General features: G+C 47.3%; 1 protein-coding gene across 1 annotated transcript in view; it reads left to right on the top strand.

Annotated features, from left to right (window-relative positions):
• Positions 1–20,995, top strand: part of Eipr1 (EARP complex and GARP complex interacting protein 1) — a 106,788-nt gene that overhangs the window by 8,592 nt on the left and 77,201 nt on the right. The window contains exon 3 of the mRNA XM_050125926.1: positions 4,564–4,696. Within this exon, the coding sequence (XP_049981883.1) occupies positions 4,564–4,696 (133 nt within the window). The remainder of the gene's footprint in view (positions 1–4,563; positions 4,697–20,995) is intronic.

The following is a 20,995-nucleotide window of genomic DNA, read 5'->3' as shown; positions in this document are numbered from 1 at the left end:
TCTCTCTCTCTCTCTCTCTCTCTCTCTCTCTCTCTCTCTCTCTCTCTCTCTCTCTCTCTCTCTCTCTCTCTCTCTCTGTGTGTGTGTGTGTGTGTGTGTAAAAATAACAGAGTAAGACCTGGAACTATGTAGCTCAAGCTGGCCTCAAACTCCAAGAGATCTGTCTGCCTCTGCTTCCTAGGTGCTGAGATTAGAGATGTGTGCCACCATGCCAGGCAGTATCTTATATATTGAGATGGGGTTGTTCTTCACACCTAGAGCTCATTGATTTGGCCAGATTCGTAAGCTTCAGATATCTGTCTCTCTGCTTCTCTAGTGCTAGGATTGTAGGTTTATGCCATCATGCTTGGCTTTTCTGTGGGTTCTGGCAATCCAAACTCAGGTCTTCATGATCATGCAGCAAGCAGTTTAAGGAGTGTGCCATCTTCCTCAGCCCTGTTTAGTTACCCTTTGTTTGTTTGTTTGTTTATTTATTTTTGAGCAGGGTTTCTCTGTAGATTTGGAGCCTATCCTGGAACTCGCTCTGTAGACAAGGCTAAACTTGAACTCACAGAGATCCTCTTACCTTTGCCTCCCGAGTGCTGGGACTAAAGGTGTGTGCCACCACCGCCCAGCCGTGTTTAGTTACTTGGTAGTTTGGTTTGGTTTTATGGTCACATAGATTTTACTGTTTAAGGATTAAGAAGCAGTCTGGGGATCATGATCACTAGGTCATTTCTGACTGTTCCTAGTACTGTGTGTAGCTAAACCTGGAACAGGTCATGCTCCCATCTCAACGAGGACATAGGAGCTGGTGTTGGCTGGTGTGGAGAATGCAGTAGATACATCGGGGATCTGGATTCAGTTTGTGGCTTAGTACTAACTGCATGACCTTGAACAAATGGATTAACTTTGCTGAACTTCATTTTCCTCATCAAAATGGAAATAAACATGCCTGTTTTATGAACCTCACAGAGAGACCATAGACACCATGAAAATGTACATTATTCTTGACACTGGGAAAAGAAAGGTATGTCAGGCCATGGTAGTCACGGTAGAAGGCCTCTATCCAGCTATTAGTTTTACATAGGTGATGGCGTTAACAGTTGTTGATTAATACTGGTGCAGCATAGGCTTGGTGAAGTGTCACTTGTGTGTGCTGCTGAGGAGTGTAGAATGGCATTCATTTCTAGACAGAGTTCTGTTAGTGAACACCTGTCACCTAACATGCAATTTCTGTATCTACAGCCTAGAAAAAGCTCTGTGTATAACGTTAGCTTTAGGGGTACTCAGAAAAGCCGAGAAGTGATCAGAACATGGAAATGTGCACTTTAGGTCGGCCAGTAGGGCGGCAGCCTCTTTCCTTACCCTGGACATGCTCCGTGGGCTAGCGTTTATTCTCTCTGCTCACTGAGGGACATGGTGACTCACAGCTGTAAAACCAACACTTGAGAAACTGAGGCAGGAGGATCACTTGTTCAAGGCCAGCCTGGGCTATATAGGAAGAATACAAAAACTCTATCTTTATGGGGGAGATGGGGCAGGATTAAGAGCAAAGCTGTCAAAATTTTTCATGAAAATGTGTGTTTGAGGGGCTAGAAAGATTGACCCAGTGGTTAACAGCACATGTTGTTCTTGCAGAAACCCGAGTTCAGTTTCTGGCACTCAGGTCAGGGACAACTGCCTGTAGCTCTAGCCCAGGGATGTCCATTGCCGTCTTCTGGCCTCTTCATGCCTCTGTGCTCACGTGCACAAACCCCCACTCAGACTCATACGTATACATATAATTAAAATATAATGGGCTGAGAAAAAATACAACTGAAAATGCTTTTAGTGGTGGGTAGTAGGATGTGGAGAGATGGCTCAGAAGTTTAGATCACTGGCTACTTTTTCAGTGGACCTAGGTTTGGTTCCCAGCACCCACATGGTAGTTCACAGCCACTGGTAACTCTAGTTCCAGGGAATCCAATGCTCACTTTTGGCTGCTTTGGGCACTAGAAACATGTGATATGTGGATAAACATTCAGGCAAAACAGCCAGCATAGAAAATAAAGTCTTTTTTAAAAAAGATATGCGTTTGTGGTCTCTGAATCTACCCACAGGGCATGTGGGAACTTACAGATTCCTTCCCAGGGTTTCTGAGCCTGCCTCTCTCCAGTTGTGCCATGGGACAGCATCCCCTTCTTCTTCCCTATTTTGGAAGCAGCTGTTGACTCTGCTCTTACCTGTCCTCTGCGTTAAGTGGCTTCAGTGTAGGGCTCCTCTTGTAGGGTTCTGGTCAGTTCTTTCCTGTATCTATTTTCCACCAATTTTATCCCACTCTTCTGTGGCACTCATTGGACATTTTCTGAGGACTAAGGGTCTTTTAATGCCTGTCACCCTGTCACTAAGTAGTTGTCACAGATGACTTTATGTTAAGGAAGGCTAGACACCTTGGTAACAATCTTTTAATTCTTTTAGCTTTAGTTTTAATTATGTGTATGTGTGTGCATCTGTGTGGGGTATGAGCCTACAAGTGCAGGAGTCGAGAAGGTCAGAGGTGTCCTAGTCCTCTGCAGAAGCAGTACATGCTCTTAATGGCTGAGCTGTCTTTCCAGCCCCCATGGTTATTTCTAATACAAAAAACACATTTGCTTATTTTACAAGGAAATCCTACAATGTCCTAGACTTTGTTTGGCATTTGTTATATTTGTAGGCAATCCAATCAAATTATTTTTCTTTGAAAAAAAAAAATGATAATGTGTGGGACTTTTGTGTCTGTAGCTCCAGTTCTGTGATTTTTGCCAGAGTGGATCCCATGGGCTTTTAGGTTTGTATGTCAGGGAGATCTGCCTCAAAACGCATTGCCAGTTTGCCTGCTAGAGGGACTTAAAGTCAACACCCCAGAACTTTCCATAGAGCTCATGTGTCCTTGTCCTGTGTGTGCTATGGCCCTCAGCTGAGGGTATGTTATATATACTACAGTGGCACACGAGGGGTCTGCAGGATTGTGAAGGAAAATCCATCCAGGAGCTGTGCAGGTGTGTGCAGGTCAAGGACTTCCCAGCAGTCCACTTTATCAGCACTCCTGAGCACCCCAGGACTCGCTGTTGGTTACTCTTCCTGAGATTGTCTACTTGGAGCAGGCTGGACATGTGAATCATATCAGGAGAGACAGAGACCAAGATGGCCAGTCCCTTTCTCAGTTTATTGCCTTTGCAAGTCACGCTCTTCATTGTCTGAGAATTCTTGTCTCTCATGATGTATTGATTATGCCCCCATCATGCTATACTTGAGGTTGGAGAGATGGGTTAACAATAGGAACACTGGCTGCTCTTGTGGAGAACCCAGGTTTGATTCTCAGCATCCACAAGGGGGCTCACAACCATCTGTATCTCCAGGCCCAAGGGATCAGATGCCCTCTCCTGGCCTCCACAGGCACTGCATGCATGTAGTATGCAGCCACAGCTAGAGGCAAAATACCCATACAGATAAAATAAAAATAAAGGTTAAAAAATGCTATACTTAGGTATTTCTGAGCTTTAGGCTTACATCTAAATGAGGCACTAAAGAGACAGCTGGTGGCATCTGATCAGTTATCTTGCTAGCCTTGGCTTCATGACATCTTTCCACACTGCTAAATAGTCTACCAGGTTCTTAAATAGCTTCATGGGGTCCTACCACAGCTAAGTACAGACAAACATCTGAACTCATCCTGGGTATCAAGGTGGCTTTGACCCTTTCATTACAGTAATCAATGCCAATGGGGAGCTTTCTTGGAAGAAACCTGTAGATCCATGCATTTTCTTAGTATATGTATATTTTCGTGAGCGTCTTCTACTGGCTTGAGTGCTGGTCAGAGAGATTGAATGTGAAAATCATTACATTTCCTCTAATTTTTCTCCAGCAAAGCGTGGAGATGGTGTAGTTACCCTTGTCACTCAGAGACCTGAATTTCACAATCTGGTAATTAATAGTGTATAACCATGGGTGCTGATGTGCTGGCCTCACTTTTAAAAAGAAATAAAAATGTACTAAAACAAAATCCCACCTACCTCAGTCACTGCTGCCTTGAGTTGAGTCTTGCCCATAATAGAGGGACCAGTATAGCTCACCTGGTTCCCACTGGGTATCAGCCCCCATGGCCAGCTCACCTGGTTCCTGCTGGGCACCAGCCCCCATGGCCAGCTCACCTGGTTCCTGCTGTGCACCAGCCCCCATGGTCACCCTGGACCTCAGCTGACAGCATTCCTTTGCCATTTTCTGTCCTCCCTGCAACCACAGAGCAGGCCCGAGAAACTGCGAGGTTGATACTAGCGTGCCCTCATCCCTCAGCCTCTTGAGAGCAGAGGCTTTAGCACCTGATGTTTTTAGATGGGAGAAAAGCAGCTGGCAGCATTATATAGCTTGGCATTGTGGAAGCACTCTGTGGGGCCTTGCCCCTCTGCCCTTGGGAGGGGGCTCTGTGAAAACTGAACTGCAGGGATGTCTTGTTCAAAGTGCAGCCTTCACTACGTTTGCATGTGGTTCTTTATAATCACAGTGCTTATTAAGGTGCTGAGGAAAGCCTTTGAGATGCTGATTGTCCTTTTCTTCTATTTGTAGATCCACATCATAGATTTTGATGATGAAAATAACATTATAAATAAAAATGTCCTCCTCCATCAAGCTGGTGAGATCTGGCACATCAGTGCCAGCCCAGCAGATAAAGGCGTGCTGGCCACCTGCTACAACAAAAGTAAGTGCCCTGCTTATTATTCTGTGTGTGTGTCAGCTGGGGGTGTCATGTGACAGTGATTTTATATTGCTAATGGGTCTGTGGGCAATTTAGAAGTTGTGGCCATTTACCTAGGTGCTACTGTTACACACTGTGACACTTGGAGTAGATGTTTGTGGTCCAGGGTTGGTTTTTATTCCAGGAGCACTACTAGGTCCTAAAAGTTGCACTCTGCTTTGGTATGAGCCACACAACCCCAAGCGTGGCAACGACTTGCCTCCTTCCCACTCCCTGATGTTGGGGACACTGGGTGTCCTCAGCTGCCATGCAGCCTTCTCTGACAGCAGCAGTGCTGCGTGCACATGCCAGTGTCGTCTATCCATGTGCCTGCAGGTCTCCGCCTGGAGCCTAATGCTCCCGTCTTTGGGGCCTTCAGCGTTTGTGTCAGACAGGCAGTGAGCTAACCTCACTTCTCCCTCAGCTGTCCTTGCTTTGTCTGTTTGCTGACTTCTGATGCCGGTTTCAGAGGAGACCCTCTGATGCCAGGGTCCATCGCTTTCTGTTGGGTTTTTACCAGGAAGCCTTCAGGCACCTTCTGATTAGACTTTGCCTCCCGAGTATGCTCATGTTCACTTTTTTCTGTCTCAACTTCAAGCCATCCTGTCTGTATTTTAAATATACAGTCACTTATTTAGGTCAGAAAAGCAAAAGAAGTTTTCTGAAAGGCCTTTTTCCTCCATTGGAACCTTTTTCCTTTCTTCTTTCCTTCATAGCCCAAGTTGATCTTGAGTTCTTAACCTTCCATGTGCTTGTGTTACAGAGTGTGTGCTGACACACCCTGGTGTTCCCCATATCCTTCATTTCTTACTCTTAGCTTTTTACATTATGTTACTCCATTTGTTGGGAAGGCCTTCACATTGAATTTCCCTACCTTAGTTACTCTTCTATTGCTGTGAAGAAACACCCTGACCAAGGCAGTTTATACAAAAAGCATTTAAGAACACGCTTACAGTTTCAGAAGGTGAGTCCATGAGCGTCATGTTGGGGAGCATGGTGGCAGGCAGGCAGGAAGACATGGCACGGGAGCAGTAGCTGAGAGTGTACCTGTTATTACAATGACTGTGAGGCAGAGGGAGAGAGCTAACTGTTAATGGAGTGTGCTTCTGAAACGTCAAAGCCCACTTCCAGTGACACACACCCTCCAATAAGGCCACACCTTCTAATCCTTTCCAATAGTTCCACCAACTGTGGACAAGCAGTCGTATGTATGATTCTAATTCAAACTGCCCCACCCTAGACTTCCCCTCATCATGGAGCTGCTTTAGGAGGAGTTAGTCTTCCTGCTGCTCTGTCTATGGACACAGCTTTCCCATGTCTTCATCTTGGTGTGTCTGAGATGGTGAATTTGTCATACCCCTACCTAGCTGCTGTGTTGAACAGTGCTGCAAATGCTGCCCCACATCACTTGAGCAGACTCTTTTTACCTCTGAAGGTGACCTGTATGTAGTCACCTCATCTGATCATTGCTTCTATTCCGTGGCTGCCACATCCATCCCAGCATTCTGCCTCCACCTAATCCAGCCTTCCACTCCTCCTCCTTTTAGGGAAACTGCAGCTGTTTATACATAAAGAGAGCTGCTCTCTGTGCATCAAGACAGTCAGGAAGTCACGTTTAGACCTGAGGTTGTGTTGAAAGAAGCAGCGGGCTGCACTCCTGCCACCCGGCTCCCGGCCACCTGGCTAGCTTATGCCCCGAAATAACAACACACAAATTGTATTAATTTAAAAACTGCTTGGCCCATTAGTTCTAGCCTCTTTCTGGCTAACTCGCACATCTTGATTAACCGTTTCTATTAATGTGTGTAGCACCAAGAGGTGGTGGCTTACCAGGGAGGTTCTAGCCTACGTCCATCTTGGGTCAGAGCTTCATTGCGTCTGCCCTCAAGAGGAGCGGCATGGCATCTGCCTCACTTCCTCTTCCTCCCAGCATTCTGTTCTGTTTACTCCACCCACCTATGTTCTAACCTATCAGGCCAAGTAGTTTCTTTATTAATTAACCAATGATCTTCCTCCATCAAGGCTGATCTTTATGATTAGATCAAGTCACCTTCACTTTGACATATCGTGCTGTGCTCACTGTCACAGGACATCCCTTCCCTTGGCCACATCAACCCAGCTCTGAGCAGACTGCAGGTCCTGCTGCACTCAGGGTCGTGTACTTGGGGTTGTGTGAGGTGAGCCCTGGCTGTGGCAGACCTAGTCCTTTACTTCAGAGGCCTAGCCACAGGGCGTGCCGGGTATCCAGGATGCACCATGAGAGGGGGTGGGGGCAGAGCCTACTCTGATGCTATTTGCAGCACAGCCGCTCAGACACAGTTGCTCTCCAGCTGGTGACTTGAGGCCCCAGGTGATTGGCTGCCCCACAGGCTGTGCACAGTGGTAACTAGGTATGGTCATTGTGGGCATCCATTCAGAGAGGGATGGAAGACAGTAGGAACTATGGGTCACATGGGTTCATGAACTCACTGGGTATCTCTCTGGAAGTCTCAGGAGTAGGGCCTCCAGGAACATTGTCCTCCATAGGCTCGCTGTCCTCCACAGACTCTTTGTCTGCCTAGCTCTCTGTCTCCAGAGGCTCTCCGTTGTCTCCAGAGACTCTCTGTTGTCTCCAGAGGCTCTCTGTTGTCTCCAGAGGCTCTCTGTTGTCTCCAGAGGCTTACTGTCCTTCTGGTCATACCACCCTCCCAGGCATGACATCCTGAGGTCAGCCTGTTTAGATTTGGTGTGCAGAACTGAGCTTTCCAGTCATCATTGTTGCTGACTCCTCTCAACAGCTCTTGCCTTACCTTGTATCACTTCTCTCACAGTCTACCGTACCCATCTTTTGGCAGGGCCAGCTTCACTCTGCAGGCCGAGGCCGGGGCAGCCTTGCTGTGTCTTCTGCCAGAATGTGAGCACTTCTCACTTCCTGCTAGGCCTTGGTGCCTGTCACGGACTCTGCAATAGACTGTTGAATTCATACCATTTTTGTTGATCTCCATTTCTTTTTGGCTTTTTGAGACAGGGTTGTTCTATAGCTTTGGAGCCTGTTCTGGAACTAGCTCTATAGATCAGGCTGGCCTCAAACCCACAGAGATCTGCCTATCTCTGCCTCCTGAGTGCTGGGATTCAAGGCATGCGCCACCACCACCTGGCTTTATTTCCATTTTTAAAATTAGTTATTTTTTCCCAGCCTGATTACAGTTTCTGCTCCCTCCGTTGTCTCCTCCTAGTCTCTGCCCAATCCTCCTCTCTTCCCCCATCCACTTCTTCCCCTTTCTTTTCAGGAAAGTCCAGGCCTCTCACGTATATCATCCAGCCATGGCTGATATCAAGTTGCAGTAAGACTAGGCTCCTTCTCTCCTATTAAGGCTGGATGAGGCAATCCAGTAAGAGTCCCAAAGGCAGGCAACAGAATTAAAGATAATCTCTGCTCCCTCTGTTAGAAACCCCACAAAAAGACCAGGCTCCACAGCTGTAACACGTGTGCAGAGGTCTGGGTCAGTCTCACACAAGTTCTCTGGTTGGATCTATGTTCAGTTCAGTCTCTGTCAGCCCCTACGAGCCCACGTTAGCTGATCCTTTGTGTTTTCTTGGCCCTTTGGCTCCCACAAGCCTTCTTCTTTCTCCTCCACAGGATTCCCTGAGGTCCAACCTAATGTTTGGCTGTGGGTCTCTGCATCTGTTTCCATCAGTTGTTGGGTAAAGCCTCTCTGATGATAATTGGGCTAGGCAGCTATCTATGAGTACAGCAGAATATCACGAGAAGTTATTTCATTGGCTTTTTCTTCCTTTTTTCCAATCATGTTTACTTCTATACTAGGTCTCTGGGCTGTCCAGCCTCTGGGTCCTGGCCCTCCAGCAGTGCTAGGGGTGGGCTCCCTTTCATAGTATGGGTCTTAAGCTGGACTAATCATTGGTTGGCCAGTCCTATAATTTTTGCGCCACCTTTGTCTCAGAATATCTTGTAGGCAGGGTAAATTGTAGATCAGATGCTATGTGGCTGGGTTGGGGTCCCAGTCTCTTCACAGGAGATGGTCAGTTCATGCTCTGCATTTGCCATTGCTAGGAGTCTTAGCTGAGTCACCCTCATAGACTCCTAGGAGTTCCTTCCCATCGCACCACGTTTCTAGCTCATCCCAGAGATGCCCCTGGTTCCAGTTGTCTTTCCCAGTGCTCTCTCCTCCATCCTCACCAACCTGATCCTCCTGTTCCCACGCACACCTCTCCATCCAGACCTCTTCCCCCATCTACCTGTGATGTTTACTCTCTTTCCACTTCATGGTGAGATTCACCATAAAGTAAGGGATAATCATGTTACAATCCTCAGACCCAAAGAAGCTAAATAACAGGAAGACTCAAGGGGGACACATGAATCACTGTTTCTTTTTAACTTTCCTTCCAACTGCTGGGATCTGAAGCAGCTGCCTTCTGTAGGCTTTGGTACTACAGCATCCCCTGCACAATTCAGTGTACTTTGAGAAGCTGCCACAAAGATGGGCTATGAGGCAGCACTTCTGCACCCAGGGTCCAGAGGTACATAATGATGGCTTAGCAGATACTCTGCTAAGTCTCATGGCAAGTGTTAGGTGGGACTGGATTTGGAGTCTTGTTGCCATCCTTGGTTGTGGGTAGAATTAAGTTTCTAGGGCTTCTGGGTCTGAATGTCAGATTTTCTTGACTTTCCACTTGGGTCTTGCCAGCTCCTCAGGCAGTATGAGGCTGGCAATGTTTGAGCTGCTTACCTGGCAGTATTAGCAGCAACAGCAGCAGTGGCAGACTGGTATGAAGAGGAAGCCTTCATCCTGGTTTGCTGCCATGTACGTTAGTTCCTTTCAGTTACCCCGAATGTCAGATCTTTGCGAAACTGGCTTTTTCTCCACTAGATGTTAAAGGCAGCCTGGCCCACCATTGAGTATTGTCCTTGTCTGTTGCCCGCTCTGGGAAGGAGGAAGTTGGACAGTATTCAAGTCTGAATCCCTGGCCGGGCCTTTAATCCTAGCACTTGGGAGGCAGAGGCAGGCGGATCTCTGTGAGTTCGAGACCAGCCTGGTCTACAGAGCTAGTGCCAGGATAGGCTCCAAAGCCACAGAGAAACCCTGTCTCGAAAAACAAAAAACAAAACAAAACAAAACAAAAAAAAAATCAAGTCTGAATCCCAGGAACCCTGTTTGTAGGTTCGGTCTGCAGGAAGCCCTGATTTCCAGAATGTTGAGCTCTTTCTGTTTAGTGCAGCCAGCAGGAGCTGGTTGACTAGAGCTCCTTAGTTCTTTGCTCTTTGAAGCCATGGTTTGTGTTGTCCCTAATCTACTCCAGTCTTCTAAAAGAGCAGCATGTTTTCTTACCTGCTGAGCCATCTCTTGAGATCCACCTATCCTGCTTTAATAGCATTTTTATTTTTCTGAATTAGAGTGTATTGTGTGTTAATACTGTTCCTGTGTGGGTTGTGTGTAGTATGTGTGTTTATGGTATTCTTTGATACATGTGTACCCATACCGTGTGTGTGTGTGTGTGTGTGTGTGTGTGTGTGTGTGTTGTGTTCTGCCTCTGCTGACACTGTCCTTGCTGATGCTCAGGTAGCAATGACCTCACTGTCAGTAGAGGGCACTCTTGGCCTGGCTCTGTGACCTTGTCTGTGACCCATCACATTGTCCCCCGCATCATGTGTTCTGGTGAACCCATCTTTACTGCTGCTCTGAGTGGCCACACGCCATTCCTGAAACCTTTTCTTCTGACCTTTCTCAGAGTGTGCTCTGACACTCAGGCCTTGCCCAAAAGACTTGTCTCAGACTTGAATTTACTTCTGGCAGCTGTTTCTAATGGCCAAGATAAATCATGGGGCAAGCATAGGGTCTGTAGAGAATTTAGTTCCTGACTCCTAAACCACAGTGATTCACAGATAGGTCCTCAGGGTTAGGGGACCAGTAGTACTTGGGATGGTTAGAGTGTGGTGGGTGGATGAGCTAGCATCTGGGGTGTGGTGTATCCTTGCCTTCTAGGTCACCATGTGTTCACCTTATTCATGCAGCCTTTCTGTGATGGTAACAGGAGCTTCTGAAATGAAGGCACAGAACTCCTGGGGCAGCTGCAGAGTGGGGGCCAGATCCACAGGGTGGATGTGGTATGTCTTTCTCTAGTGTCAACTGTATTGATTTTAAGCAACGAAAGGATTATTTATAGTGTAAAATGAATTTAGATATGTTAGCAAGCGGAGTGCGAAATTCACAGGAATCTCATGAATAAAAGACGAGAACTGAGGACCCCTCAGATCTGCTGTGCAAACACTTAACAGCTTGTAAAGGACATAGCCCTGTTGGGACACACGTTCCTCCTTTCTGCTGGTGAGCTCCAGAGAACGGGCAGCTGCTCTGTTCTGGGTAGGACAGGAGGACAGGGTCATACAGGAACTTCAAGTGTGAGTAGGAAGATTTGCTGTGAGACTGTACTTCCCAGGGCTACCCTGCACATCAGGGTGTCAGAGCTGTCATCAGAGTACTCCGCCCTCAGGGCCTGTCTCTTTATGTGGCCTCGCTGCTGGGACCATCTGCTATGGCCTTTTGGAGCAGGCACAATAACAGGTGGCTGACAGAAGTCTGCCCTACTGTCTGGGTATCCTAAGGACCTCACAGGACAACATGGAGTCCAGGGCTTTGAACCCACAAGATCTGGTGGAGCAGACTCATCCACAGAGCCCGGGGTTTTCTGCTGGAGGTCATTCATGTCTGTGGAGTCACCAGATGAGCTGGCTCTTGTTGCCAGAAGCAGTGTTTTAATTACATTTCTTGTCATTGTGATGATATACTTAAAAAAAAAATTAAGGGAGGTAGGATTTATTTTGATTTATGGTGTGAGAAGGTTCAGTCCATCTTGGAGCAGAAGGCATGATTGCAGGAGCATATGGCCTCTGGCTCTCATTGTGACACACCAGGAAGCAGTGAACTGTGCTGGAGGTTGTCCTGGGCCAGAAGCAGAGCCTCGCTGTAGCTCTTAAAGTCCTCCCATGACCCTGTGTCTGCCAGCTGGGCCTCACATCCAGTAGAATCCATATCCTCCCAAAACAGAGCTACTACCCAGAGCCTAACTGGTCAAACGCTGGACCCTGTAGGAGACATTCCATACTCAGAGTATAACAAGCAGTCGTGGAGTGCACCGCATATGGCACCTGCTGTGCTCTGCTCTGCTCTGCTCTCAAATGTGAGTGAGCCAGTAAGCAGTGAGTAGACTGGTGCACTGTGCACAATTGGACCTGGTTCTTGTAGCAGGAGGGTCCATGAGGGTTACATGCTCAGGACTGAAACCCAAGGAAGGCAGCTGTGACGCTGGACCTGTCTGAGTTCACTGCCTGAAGATGAGCCTTTTAAACACGCACAGTCAGCAGAATGGTCCTGAAATGATGTCCCATTTTGTCACTGTCTCAAAAAGAGAAGATGAAGCTGCAGTTGGTCCTCAGAACCTGCTCTGGCTCATTCTCAGCCGATACTAACCATGTTCCCAAAGGCAGCAACTGGTTATAAGAAGGGTCCAGGTCATCAGCGCCAGGCAGCCATACCATTTATTTATCAGCGCAGCTCTGGGGTGGGTCCTTACTGCCTTTGAGCCTCAGTTCCTTGTCTGTAAGATGGGAAGGAGCTGTTGAAATCACAGGAAGCCTGTCTGCTGGGGTATTTTGAGAACCGTGGTGGTGACTGGAGCAGCCTGTTGTGTGAGGCAGATTTTGCTCCGTCCTGGCATTGTTTTAACATTGGTGCTGTCAACTTGATTTTTGTATTCATGTCTGCTCTCCAAATCCAGTGAGAGCTTAAAGTAGTCCTTGATGAGTGCTGTGCACAAAGCAGCCCCAGGAGAAGAGCGCCTCTGTCCCAGCACTGGGCGCCCGCTGCAGCACCGTACACGCTGCCCTCTCTTCACATGGGGACAGCCGTTTGACCTGTGCTGCAATCTCTATTTCCAGAGGAAGAGCAGGTATGAGATTTGACCTGGTGTGTCAGAATGGTGACAGCCTGGGCCGCTGTCCCAGGACTGCACCCTGCATCTTCAGTTCTCAGCTCACACCCCTAGAATCCCTGCTTTGTTAGGATAAATGGAACATAATTGTGGAGGAGATGGTGAGCCGAGTCTGTGCCGTGGGTCTGGGAACATGTGAGGGCAAGTGTGGAGACTGTGTCAGTTGGAACGCCCCACGCTTTCCATACATTCAGAAAAGGTAAAGGGGTTGCTTATGTGTTTTCATGGTTGCGAGCCTTGTGACTGGTCTGTGAGGAAGGTATTGCTGAAGTGTCCAGGACACAGAGAGGAGGATACAGCCCTAGTACAGGACTCCAGAGCACGTGGTCCAGTGGGGTGGACAGATGTGGCTGGGAGCAATGCCAGTTGGTGCTGTGGTTTGAATGCTGGAATTTCTCTTGAGGTGAGGGTCACTGCCCACTCCGTAGGTCAGAAGCTGTGGAAGAGTTTTTCTGAGCAACTGCTATTCTGTCCACAAAAGACAGGCTCTTGCAGTCCTGGGAAGGGAAGCTTCATGTATGTCTCCTGATGTTGAGCATGTAGATCTTCAGAGGAGCATGGAGGGACGTGCCAGGGGCTCTCCTTCCTGAGTCTCCCTCGCTTAGTTTTTTCATTATCTGTAGCATGGAGATGCTGAGGCAAGTGGTCCATGATGGCCTGCTGGCCCAGCAGCCTAAGTGCCCTGATTGCAGTAATGGCCACATCTGTGGGTCAGAGTACAGCTCTCTGTTAGAAGCCACCATGTCCCTTCATTTCTGTGCAATATTGGAAAAGAATTACATTTTTTAATTTAAATGATTGCTTGGTGAAAATGAGCGAAAAGAAGAAGGGTTTCCTGGGAAGAGAGTATCTTAAGGCTTCTCTTCTTAAAACCAGAATTCTGAGATGAAATGATCAAGAGTCCTTTGAGAATGGCACCCGGGAGAGGCAGGGAGAACAATTAGAGTCCATGAAGATCACTGTCGAGGGGATGCTAATTAAATGTGGGACCAGAGGATGCCTGGCTGCATGCGGGGCCCTGCTGCATATCTCTGAAGCTTGCTGGCTTCCGTCTTTGCTTACTTCCCTTCTTGCTTGCTGAGTAGATACTGAGACTGAATACTGACTTTGTTTTAAGGCAGTGAATACTTGGAAAAGGCAGGGCTGGCTTTTCTCATGATCTTGGACCAAGAAAGAGCTCTTTGAACAAGAGAGAGGGATTAAGAACTCACTGCTGAGGACCTGTCACTTCAGAGACCCTGGGGGCTCTTCTCAGGCTGGGGCTCCCTGGTGCCCTTTGCCTTAGTCTGTTGGTGGCAGGCTTCTTTTCAGAACCCCTGCCTTACTCAGATGTTGAGCGTGAAAGTGTCTCAGTACTGCCAGACCTTGTCTGTAGCTTTATATTAATTTTTACATTAGAATATGTTTTGAAATGAAAATTTTATATTTAAGTTTAAACTTAAACACAGCATGTGACTTCATGACATGGGCACACTCTGAGAATTGTGTGGTTAGGTGATTCTGTCGTAGCATCAGAGAGAGTGCTTACACACCTCTTAGGGCCAAATGCAGAACAGCGCGAGGATGAATCTAGCCCAAGAGAAAAGGGTGTAATCAAGAGACCTGATGCACACTGACATGATAGGTGGTTTTACACTGTGTCTTTTTCCTCTGTAAAAGTCGATCAAAGTCTAGTGCGGTAAATTCATGACCTAGTAGCGGTTCACTATCACAGTAGTGTATAGCTGTGTGTGGTGAGCTCACACGGACCAGCACTGCTGCTCACATCAGTAGTGTGTGGTGAGCTCACATGGACCAGCACTGCTGCTCACATCAGTAGTGTGTGGTGAGCTCACACGGACCAGCACTGCTGCTCACATCAGTAGTGTGTGGTGAGCTCACACGGACCAGCACTGCTGCTCACATCAGTAGTGTGTTGTGCTGTGACATTGTGAGGTGATGAAGACGATGAGACACTCTCTTAACGTGCAGCCTGTTGCTGACTGGATTATCATGAAATGCAAGTGCCAGACTAGTTGAGCCATCTCCTCTGGAATAGCTGTGTGCTGAAGATGACTGCCCTGGGAGGCAGAGGCCTAGCCTAGATGGGTGGGTATTAACTGTGTTCATTTTGTGAACATCTGGAAGGTGCTGTGCTTGGTTCTCTTTGGCTTGGAATTTGTGTAGAAACGATTCCTTGAGGTCACCGTGCTGTGGGGAGAGGTAAGAAAGCCACACAGTATCAACCCACTCAGGTTCCAGTGATTGCGGTTTTGGGAATTATTATGTTATTATATTATTACTTTTGTGTATGGATATCCTAAATTTATTCTCCTTAAAATTTCTTTGCTATCTGTTCTAGTCAATAGTGATAAACATAGCATAGTCTCGTAAAGATGCAAACTCTCCTCATTTCCAAGCCTCTTGAAGAATGTGGACAGGAAGTAGGGGTGCTGAAGGCCTTCTTAAGGGCTCTGTGAGCCTCCCCAGGGTGAACAGAACTCTGGTGAAGGGAAGGAGACCATGCAGTGGCCTGCTTGAGACTGCTGTGAGAGTTTTAGAGAGAGAGCAGGGGCGGCAGGAGACTTAGGGTTCAGCTCCTTGCTACTTGAACAAGTTAATTAATATTTTTTGCTTTTATCATTTCCATCATCCATTTTTATACATACCCATCTTTTATACAAATGAAGACTCAATGACAATGAAAATGGTGATGGCAACAAAGGACACAGAGATGCTTTTCAGTGCTGCAATGTCAGAGAGGACACTAAACACAGATTATGAATTACCTAGTTAACACCTGTCTTTTAGAAACTAAACTTTTTTGTTGTATGCTATGTGTGTGTGTATGTGTGTGTATGTGTGTATATGTGTATATATGTGTGTGTATGTGTGTGTGTTTGTGTGTGTGTACCATGCTCATATGTACATGCACGGAAATCAGGACAACCTAGGAAAGTTAGCTCCCTCCTTCCACCATGTGGGTCCTTGGGATTCAAACCAGGTCTTCAGGCTTGGTGGCAAGTACCTTAACTGAGACATCTTGTTGATCCTGTTCTTTTGTTTGGATGGTGACCACTCTTCCACCGAGCAACATGCCTGTCTAGCCAATGCATTGTTTTCTTTTTGGAGCAGGGTTTTGATTTGTAGACCAGGCTAGTCTCAAATGGGCAGTCCTCCTGCCTCTGTCCCCTTAGTGCTGGGATTGCATACATGTGCCTTGCCTGGCTGCTCCTGTGTTTTCATTTCCATGTTCTCACTGAGGAATCTCTAGTTCCTCTACAAGCCAGCAGCACAAGACAGTGGTGTGCAGCTTGGCTCTAGAGTATGCGTCTGCAGCCAGGAGGCCAGCGCTGATTATAGTTGTCTGTACTAAATCCTGAGTACAGAAATTCTGAGCGCTCTCCTCAGCCCTCAGTTCCCACTGGAAAAGGCTAAGTAGCCAGAGTAGGAAGCCACCATGAGGAAGGGATGTTATGGTTGCACCATCGTAGACAACACAGGCATCTGGAGACTTGGGTTTGTCTATGAGTTTGTCCCCAGAAGGGTACTGGGGTTGGGACTAAAATCTTCCTGGTAGAAACACATGTGAGAGTGTGTGCTTTGGAGAGGGCCAGGCCCTGAAGGAAAGCATACTTCCCATCATATGACACTTGGCCAGCTAGGTCTCTCGGCCCACCCTCAAGTAGCTACCTACTGCCCTCTCTGCAACACTCAGCATCATGTTTCCGGTTCACACGTCAGGCCCTGTCTTCACACACCCACTGTTGGGGGTGCAGATGGTGTGAAGACCTTAAAACAATTCTCACTTGCTTTGTGCTTCTTTGGCAGTCGGATTCTAGAAAGCTCATGTGCAGTGTTGTTCAGTGTGTGCTCTGTGCTTGTGCATACCATGTCATAAAGAGAGGTCTTCCCTGAACGCGTGTGTTTGCAAAAGGTGACTTGCTGCATGAGCAGTCTGTCCTCTCTGGATGGAGCATGTTGGTCGTGGCTTTCATGGTGATTGTTGTTGCATAGCTGTGTGCACAGTCCCCAGCTTTGCCCTTGGCGCTTTTTCTTCAGGAGTGTCCTAGTTCACTGTGTCACTGCCGTTATCCCAGAGAGCTTATGTATAAAATATGTGACTTTATTACATAGCGTGGCTAATGTCGTGTTCTGCATTGTTTTTATTTCTACAAATAACCCCATCTAAACATGTAAGTAAATGTCTTCTAAAAATTAATTTTATTATTATTTTTTTCCCAGAGCAGTCATTTTAGGATTTTGGCTCTTCCAGACTTGCTGTTTCCTGAGAGCAGCATTTGGCCTGTAATGGCACAGGGCTTTGTCAGGCTTCAAGGATGTTTCTTCTGGGATGTGCATTTTTAAATACATGTTTTATTTCTCACTGTTTTTTTTTTTGTCCTGTGGAATTGAACTGTAATTGTTACTTCATATGTTATAACTTTTACATATTAGAGTTCAGAGGTTATGAGTTCAAAGGCCTTAAACGTGTGTCTCCTTTATATCTTTAACCCAGAATGAAGTCCTTGAAACCCAAGCATTATGTTGTTGGCTAAGTCCTGAGAGTCCTAGTTCTTGTCTTTTTGGGTGTCTGCCTTGGCCTTCCGGTATCACAGTGAACTCAGCTGTTCATGCTCGTGGGTGGTCCTCCTGAGTGTTGGTCACAGGATTGAGGATTAGGGTGTGGCATGAGACCTGACTCTTTCAAATGTCAGACTTTGGGCTGCCAGCATTGGTTTGAGTGCTATTGTTTATCGCTTCTTAGTTGTGGGTGGGTGGAACTTGGCTGCACCTGCTGAGCCCCTGCAACTTGGGGCAGTGGATGTTGACTCAGACAGAGCACAGAACTGTTCCTGTCAGCCTCTTATGTGAGGCCGAGCCCTGCATAGTTCCTGTGCTCCTCACGATGGCCTTTGGGTCCCATTTGTGTCATTTCTCTGTCCTCATTGACTTTCTGCAGCACCTCCAAATTCAGAATCATCTGGATGTGTAATTAATGTGCTGTTTACTGCTCCTTCTAGATCACTAATGAAGATGTTAAATAAGGCCTGGTCCCAATGCACCCTGGACGCTCCTCAAAGCTCGGTGTTCTGCCATTTATCAGTGTGCCTTGTTTATAGTCCTTCCTCCTGGTCTCAGCCCATGGGGGTGCTTTGACGAAGCCCAATCTGAATTAATTTTTCCAGTAAGACCATAAAAAACACTATGCCAGTTTCCTCCCTCAGCTCCAGATGGGTCATTTGCTGTGCTTGCCCACAGCCTTGTGCTTGTTCTCTGTCCTTGGCCCTCACCTCTCCCGAAGCATCTGCAGTTCTGCTTTGGAGCTACAGAGAAGGAGGATGCAGTCTCCCTGGCTTCTGAGGCCTGGACTTTGCATTAGGAAGGCGGCCTTGAGGTGGTTCCTTGCCAGATATATTGTACACTTTTCACAAAGGTGCAAGACTCTGCACTGGCCCACTCTGCTGTGCAGTAGTAACCTTATAGGGATGGGGTTTACACAGCAGAGCAAACCTCTGCGCTGACCCACTCTGCTGTGCAGTAACCCTATAGGGATGGGGTTTACACAGCAGAGCAAACCTCTGCGCTGACCCACTCTGCTGTGCAGTAACCCTGTAGGGATGGGGTTTACACAGCAGAGTTTACTGTCTGATGGGTCTGCAGGGTGGAAGTCAAGAGGAAGGCTTAGCAATTTGTGTCTCCAAGTCCTCTCTCTGTGGTTTGCAGATACCTCTTGTTGTATGTTCATTGGCCTTGCCGCTGTGTGCTCATCTGTCTGTCTTCTGGAAGGACACCAATCATGTCAGGTCACTGCCCTACCCTTGTGGCCTCGTTTAACCTTAATTCTTCTCTAGAAGCCTGTCTCTATACATGGTCACCTGGGACTTGGGGATTTAACATATGCACATCTTTAACAGCCATGATGTCTTTTTTATTAGTTTATTTATGGGGAGGTTTGGGAAGGGCCTTCTGTCGCCATTAGGTTCTCACACCAGCTGTGAGGCAGCCTGCCTGTCATCACTTCATGCCTTCCTGGTGTTCCCTGAGCCATTCCCCGTGCAAAGCACACATGGGCCCCCAGCTTGCATACATTCTGCTTTGTATTTCTGATTAGAAGTGACACCCTGCAGGCCACGCTCTGTTTTGCTGGGGACATTTTGAACTGCTCACTGTTGGGGCTGCCTTGGGGATGGCAAGATGTCGGGGCCTGAGAGACAGAGCCTAGGTCAGGCGGATTTCGAGTGAAGGAGCCCGACTGAGCAGCCTGTGTCTGCTGTATAGCCTGCTCTGTGGTCTTTGGCTTGAAGTTATTTCTGTAATAACTCTTGAGGGAGAAAACAATAATTAAAAGACTTCCTTGTGAAAAGGAAATCCCAATTAAGACGGAGAAACTTGAAATTAAAGAGCAGTTAGCCTGAGGAAGGGGTCTTTGCTCATGAGCTGTGTACACCTAGGCCCTGAGTAGGAGTAGGATTCAATCCAGAACATCAGACATGGCAAGAAGATGGGATATACTCTGAGGAACATGTTACTTGGACTGTTCTTTTACACAGAGGGCACAGAGCTCATGAATACCAGATCTGGGTGGTGAGGGGAGTTACTCTTAACGCAAAGAGAGACCCTATAATACTGGGGGTCGGGTGCTGCATGCTGAATTTGGGGTTTGTTTCTTTGGTTTTGTTTTTGAGACAGGGTCTTCTTGGTAGTCTAGGGTGACCTGGAACAGAGCTCACTAGTATAGTCCTGACTGAGGTTGGGGTGGTCTCAAACTCAGGGTCTTCTTGCCTGAGCTGCTCAAGGGCTAGGAACAGATGTGTAAGTACAAAAGCAAAACCCCCATATCGTTAAAGGTGGCTCTAAACTTTAGAAAAAGAAGGAACACACTAAAAAGTAACAGTAGAAATTCTAGTAGATTAAAGAATGCAGTACCATAATTGATGGTTATCCAGTGTTATGTTTCATACATGAGTATATGTTCTGTAATTTTATAAACTGACATATCAGTGGCTTCTTTCACACTAGTACCACTGCAAATGTGGATTCTAGGTGGCAGGGACTCTTCAGTTTTCTTATAATCTCACGGGGCCACCACACTATTGACTGAATCATGCTCATGACTAGATTTTGCTTATGAATCTGCGAAATCAAGTATGATGGTTATCCATGAGTTCACATTGGTCTTGGCCTCATAGTAATTTTAGTTTGAAGTGTGTAACTTAAGTGTGCATGGAAGTTGCCTTACAGCTAGCTCTAAGGGGAAAGGTATCCTGGCAGTCGGGGAGCCAAGGAATACCACATAGTCACCCTGCACAACAAACCTCACACAGGAGATTTATTGGGAGGGAAGAACCCAGGACGGTGACTGACTGCCTCTGCTTGGGTAAGAAACGGTACAGAACTGAGCAAAAGGCAGTGTTTATATAGCATCTCTTGGGGGTGGAGCTTTCTAGGGTGGGGATTGGTGAGTTTTCAAGTTCTGAGCTTGGATTTTGTACTCTGTAGGTTGTAGCCTGGACAATTAAAGTGGGTGGGACCTGGCAGTTAGAGGTCCTTGGTGTAGGGCACTTGCATACTGTAAGGGGCTTCCGTAAGTCATCCATGTCCCATGGTTTCCCTGGAGAAAGTGAATTGCTCTGTGCCGTGCGCTATTGTGGTGTGTGGACATCCAGGTGTGGAAGGGGAGAGATGGTGGGGATTTTGGTGATGGGGTGGGTGGGAGTGATGGTAGTGATGGTTCAAATGGTGGCAAGGGGGGTGAGGTGGTGAGGACTAGGTAGAGTCATAGTGGTGATGGTGGAGGGATAACTTGAGAAAGTGATAGTGGTTGGGATGCTGGTGTTGCTGTTGGCAGGTGTCTTAGTTAGGGATCTATTGCCGTGACTCTTAGAAAGGAACACATTTCATTGGGGCTGGCTTACAGTTCAGAGGTTTAGTCCTTTATCATCAAGGTGAGGAGCGGTGTGTAGGCAGACATGGTGCTAGAGGAATAGCTGTTCCTCTGGCTGAAAGTTCTACATCTGGATCCTCAGGCAACAGGAAGTGACTATGACACACTGGGCCTTAAGCTTCTGAGACCTCAAAGACCACCCTCTAGGGATTCACTTTCTCCAACAAGGCCACACCTAATCCAACAAGGGAATACCTCCTAATACTGCTACTCTCTGTGGCCATGTGGGGGCCATTTTCTGTGAAGATGGTTGGGGGATAGTGATGTGGTGAGGATGGAGGGAATAATGATGGTGGAGATGTGTAAGTCCCTGTCCTTAGGAGTCTGTCATACAGTGGGAAGTGCTGTGT

This window comes from Alexandromys fortis, unplaced genomic scaffold, assembly GCF_014885135.2.
Source record: "Alexandromys fortis isolate MF-2015 unplaced genomic scaffold, M_Fortis_MF-2015_v1.1 scaffold_249, whole genome shotgun sequence".
Classification (NCBI taxonomy): Eukaryota; Metazoa; Chordata; class Mammalia; order Rodentia; family Cricetidae; genus Alexandromys; species Alexandromys fortis.
Note: the sequence above shows the minus strand (reverse complement) of the source record. Positions and strands in the feature narration are given on the sequence as shown.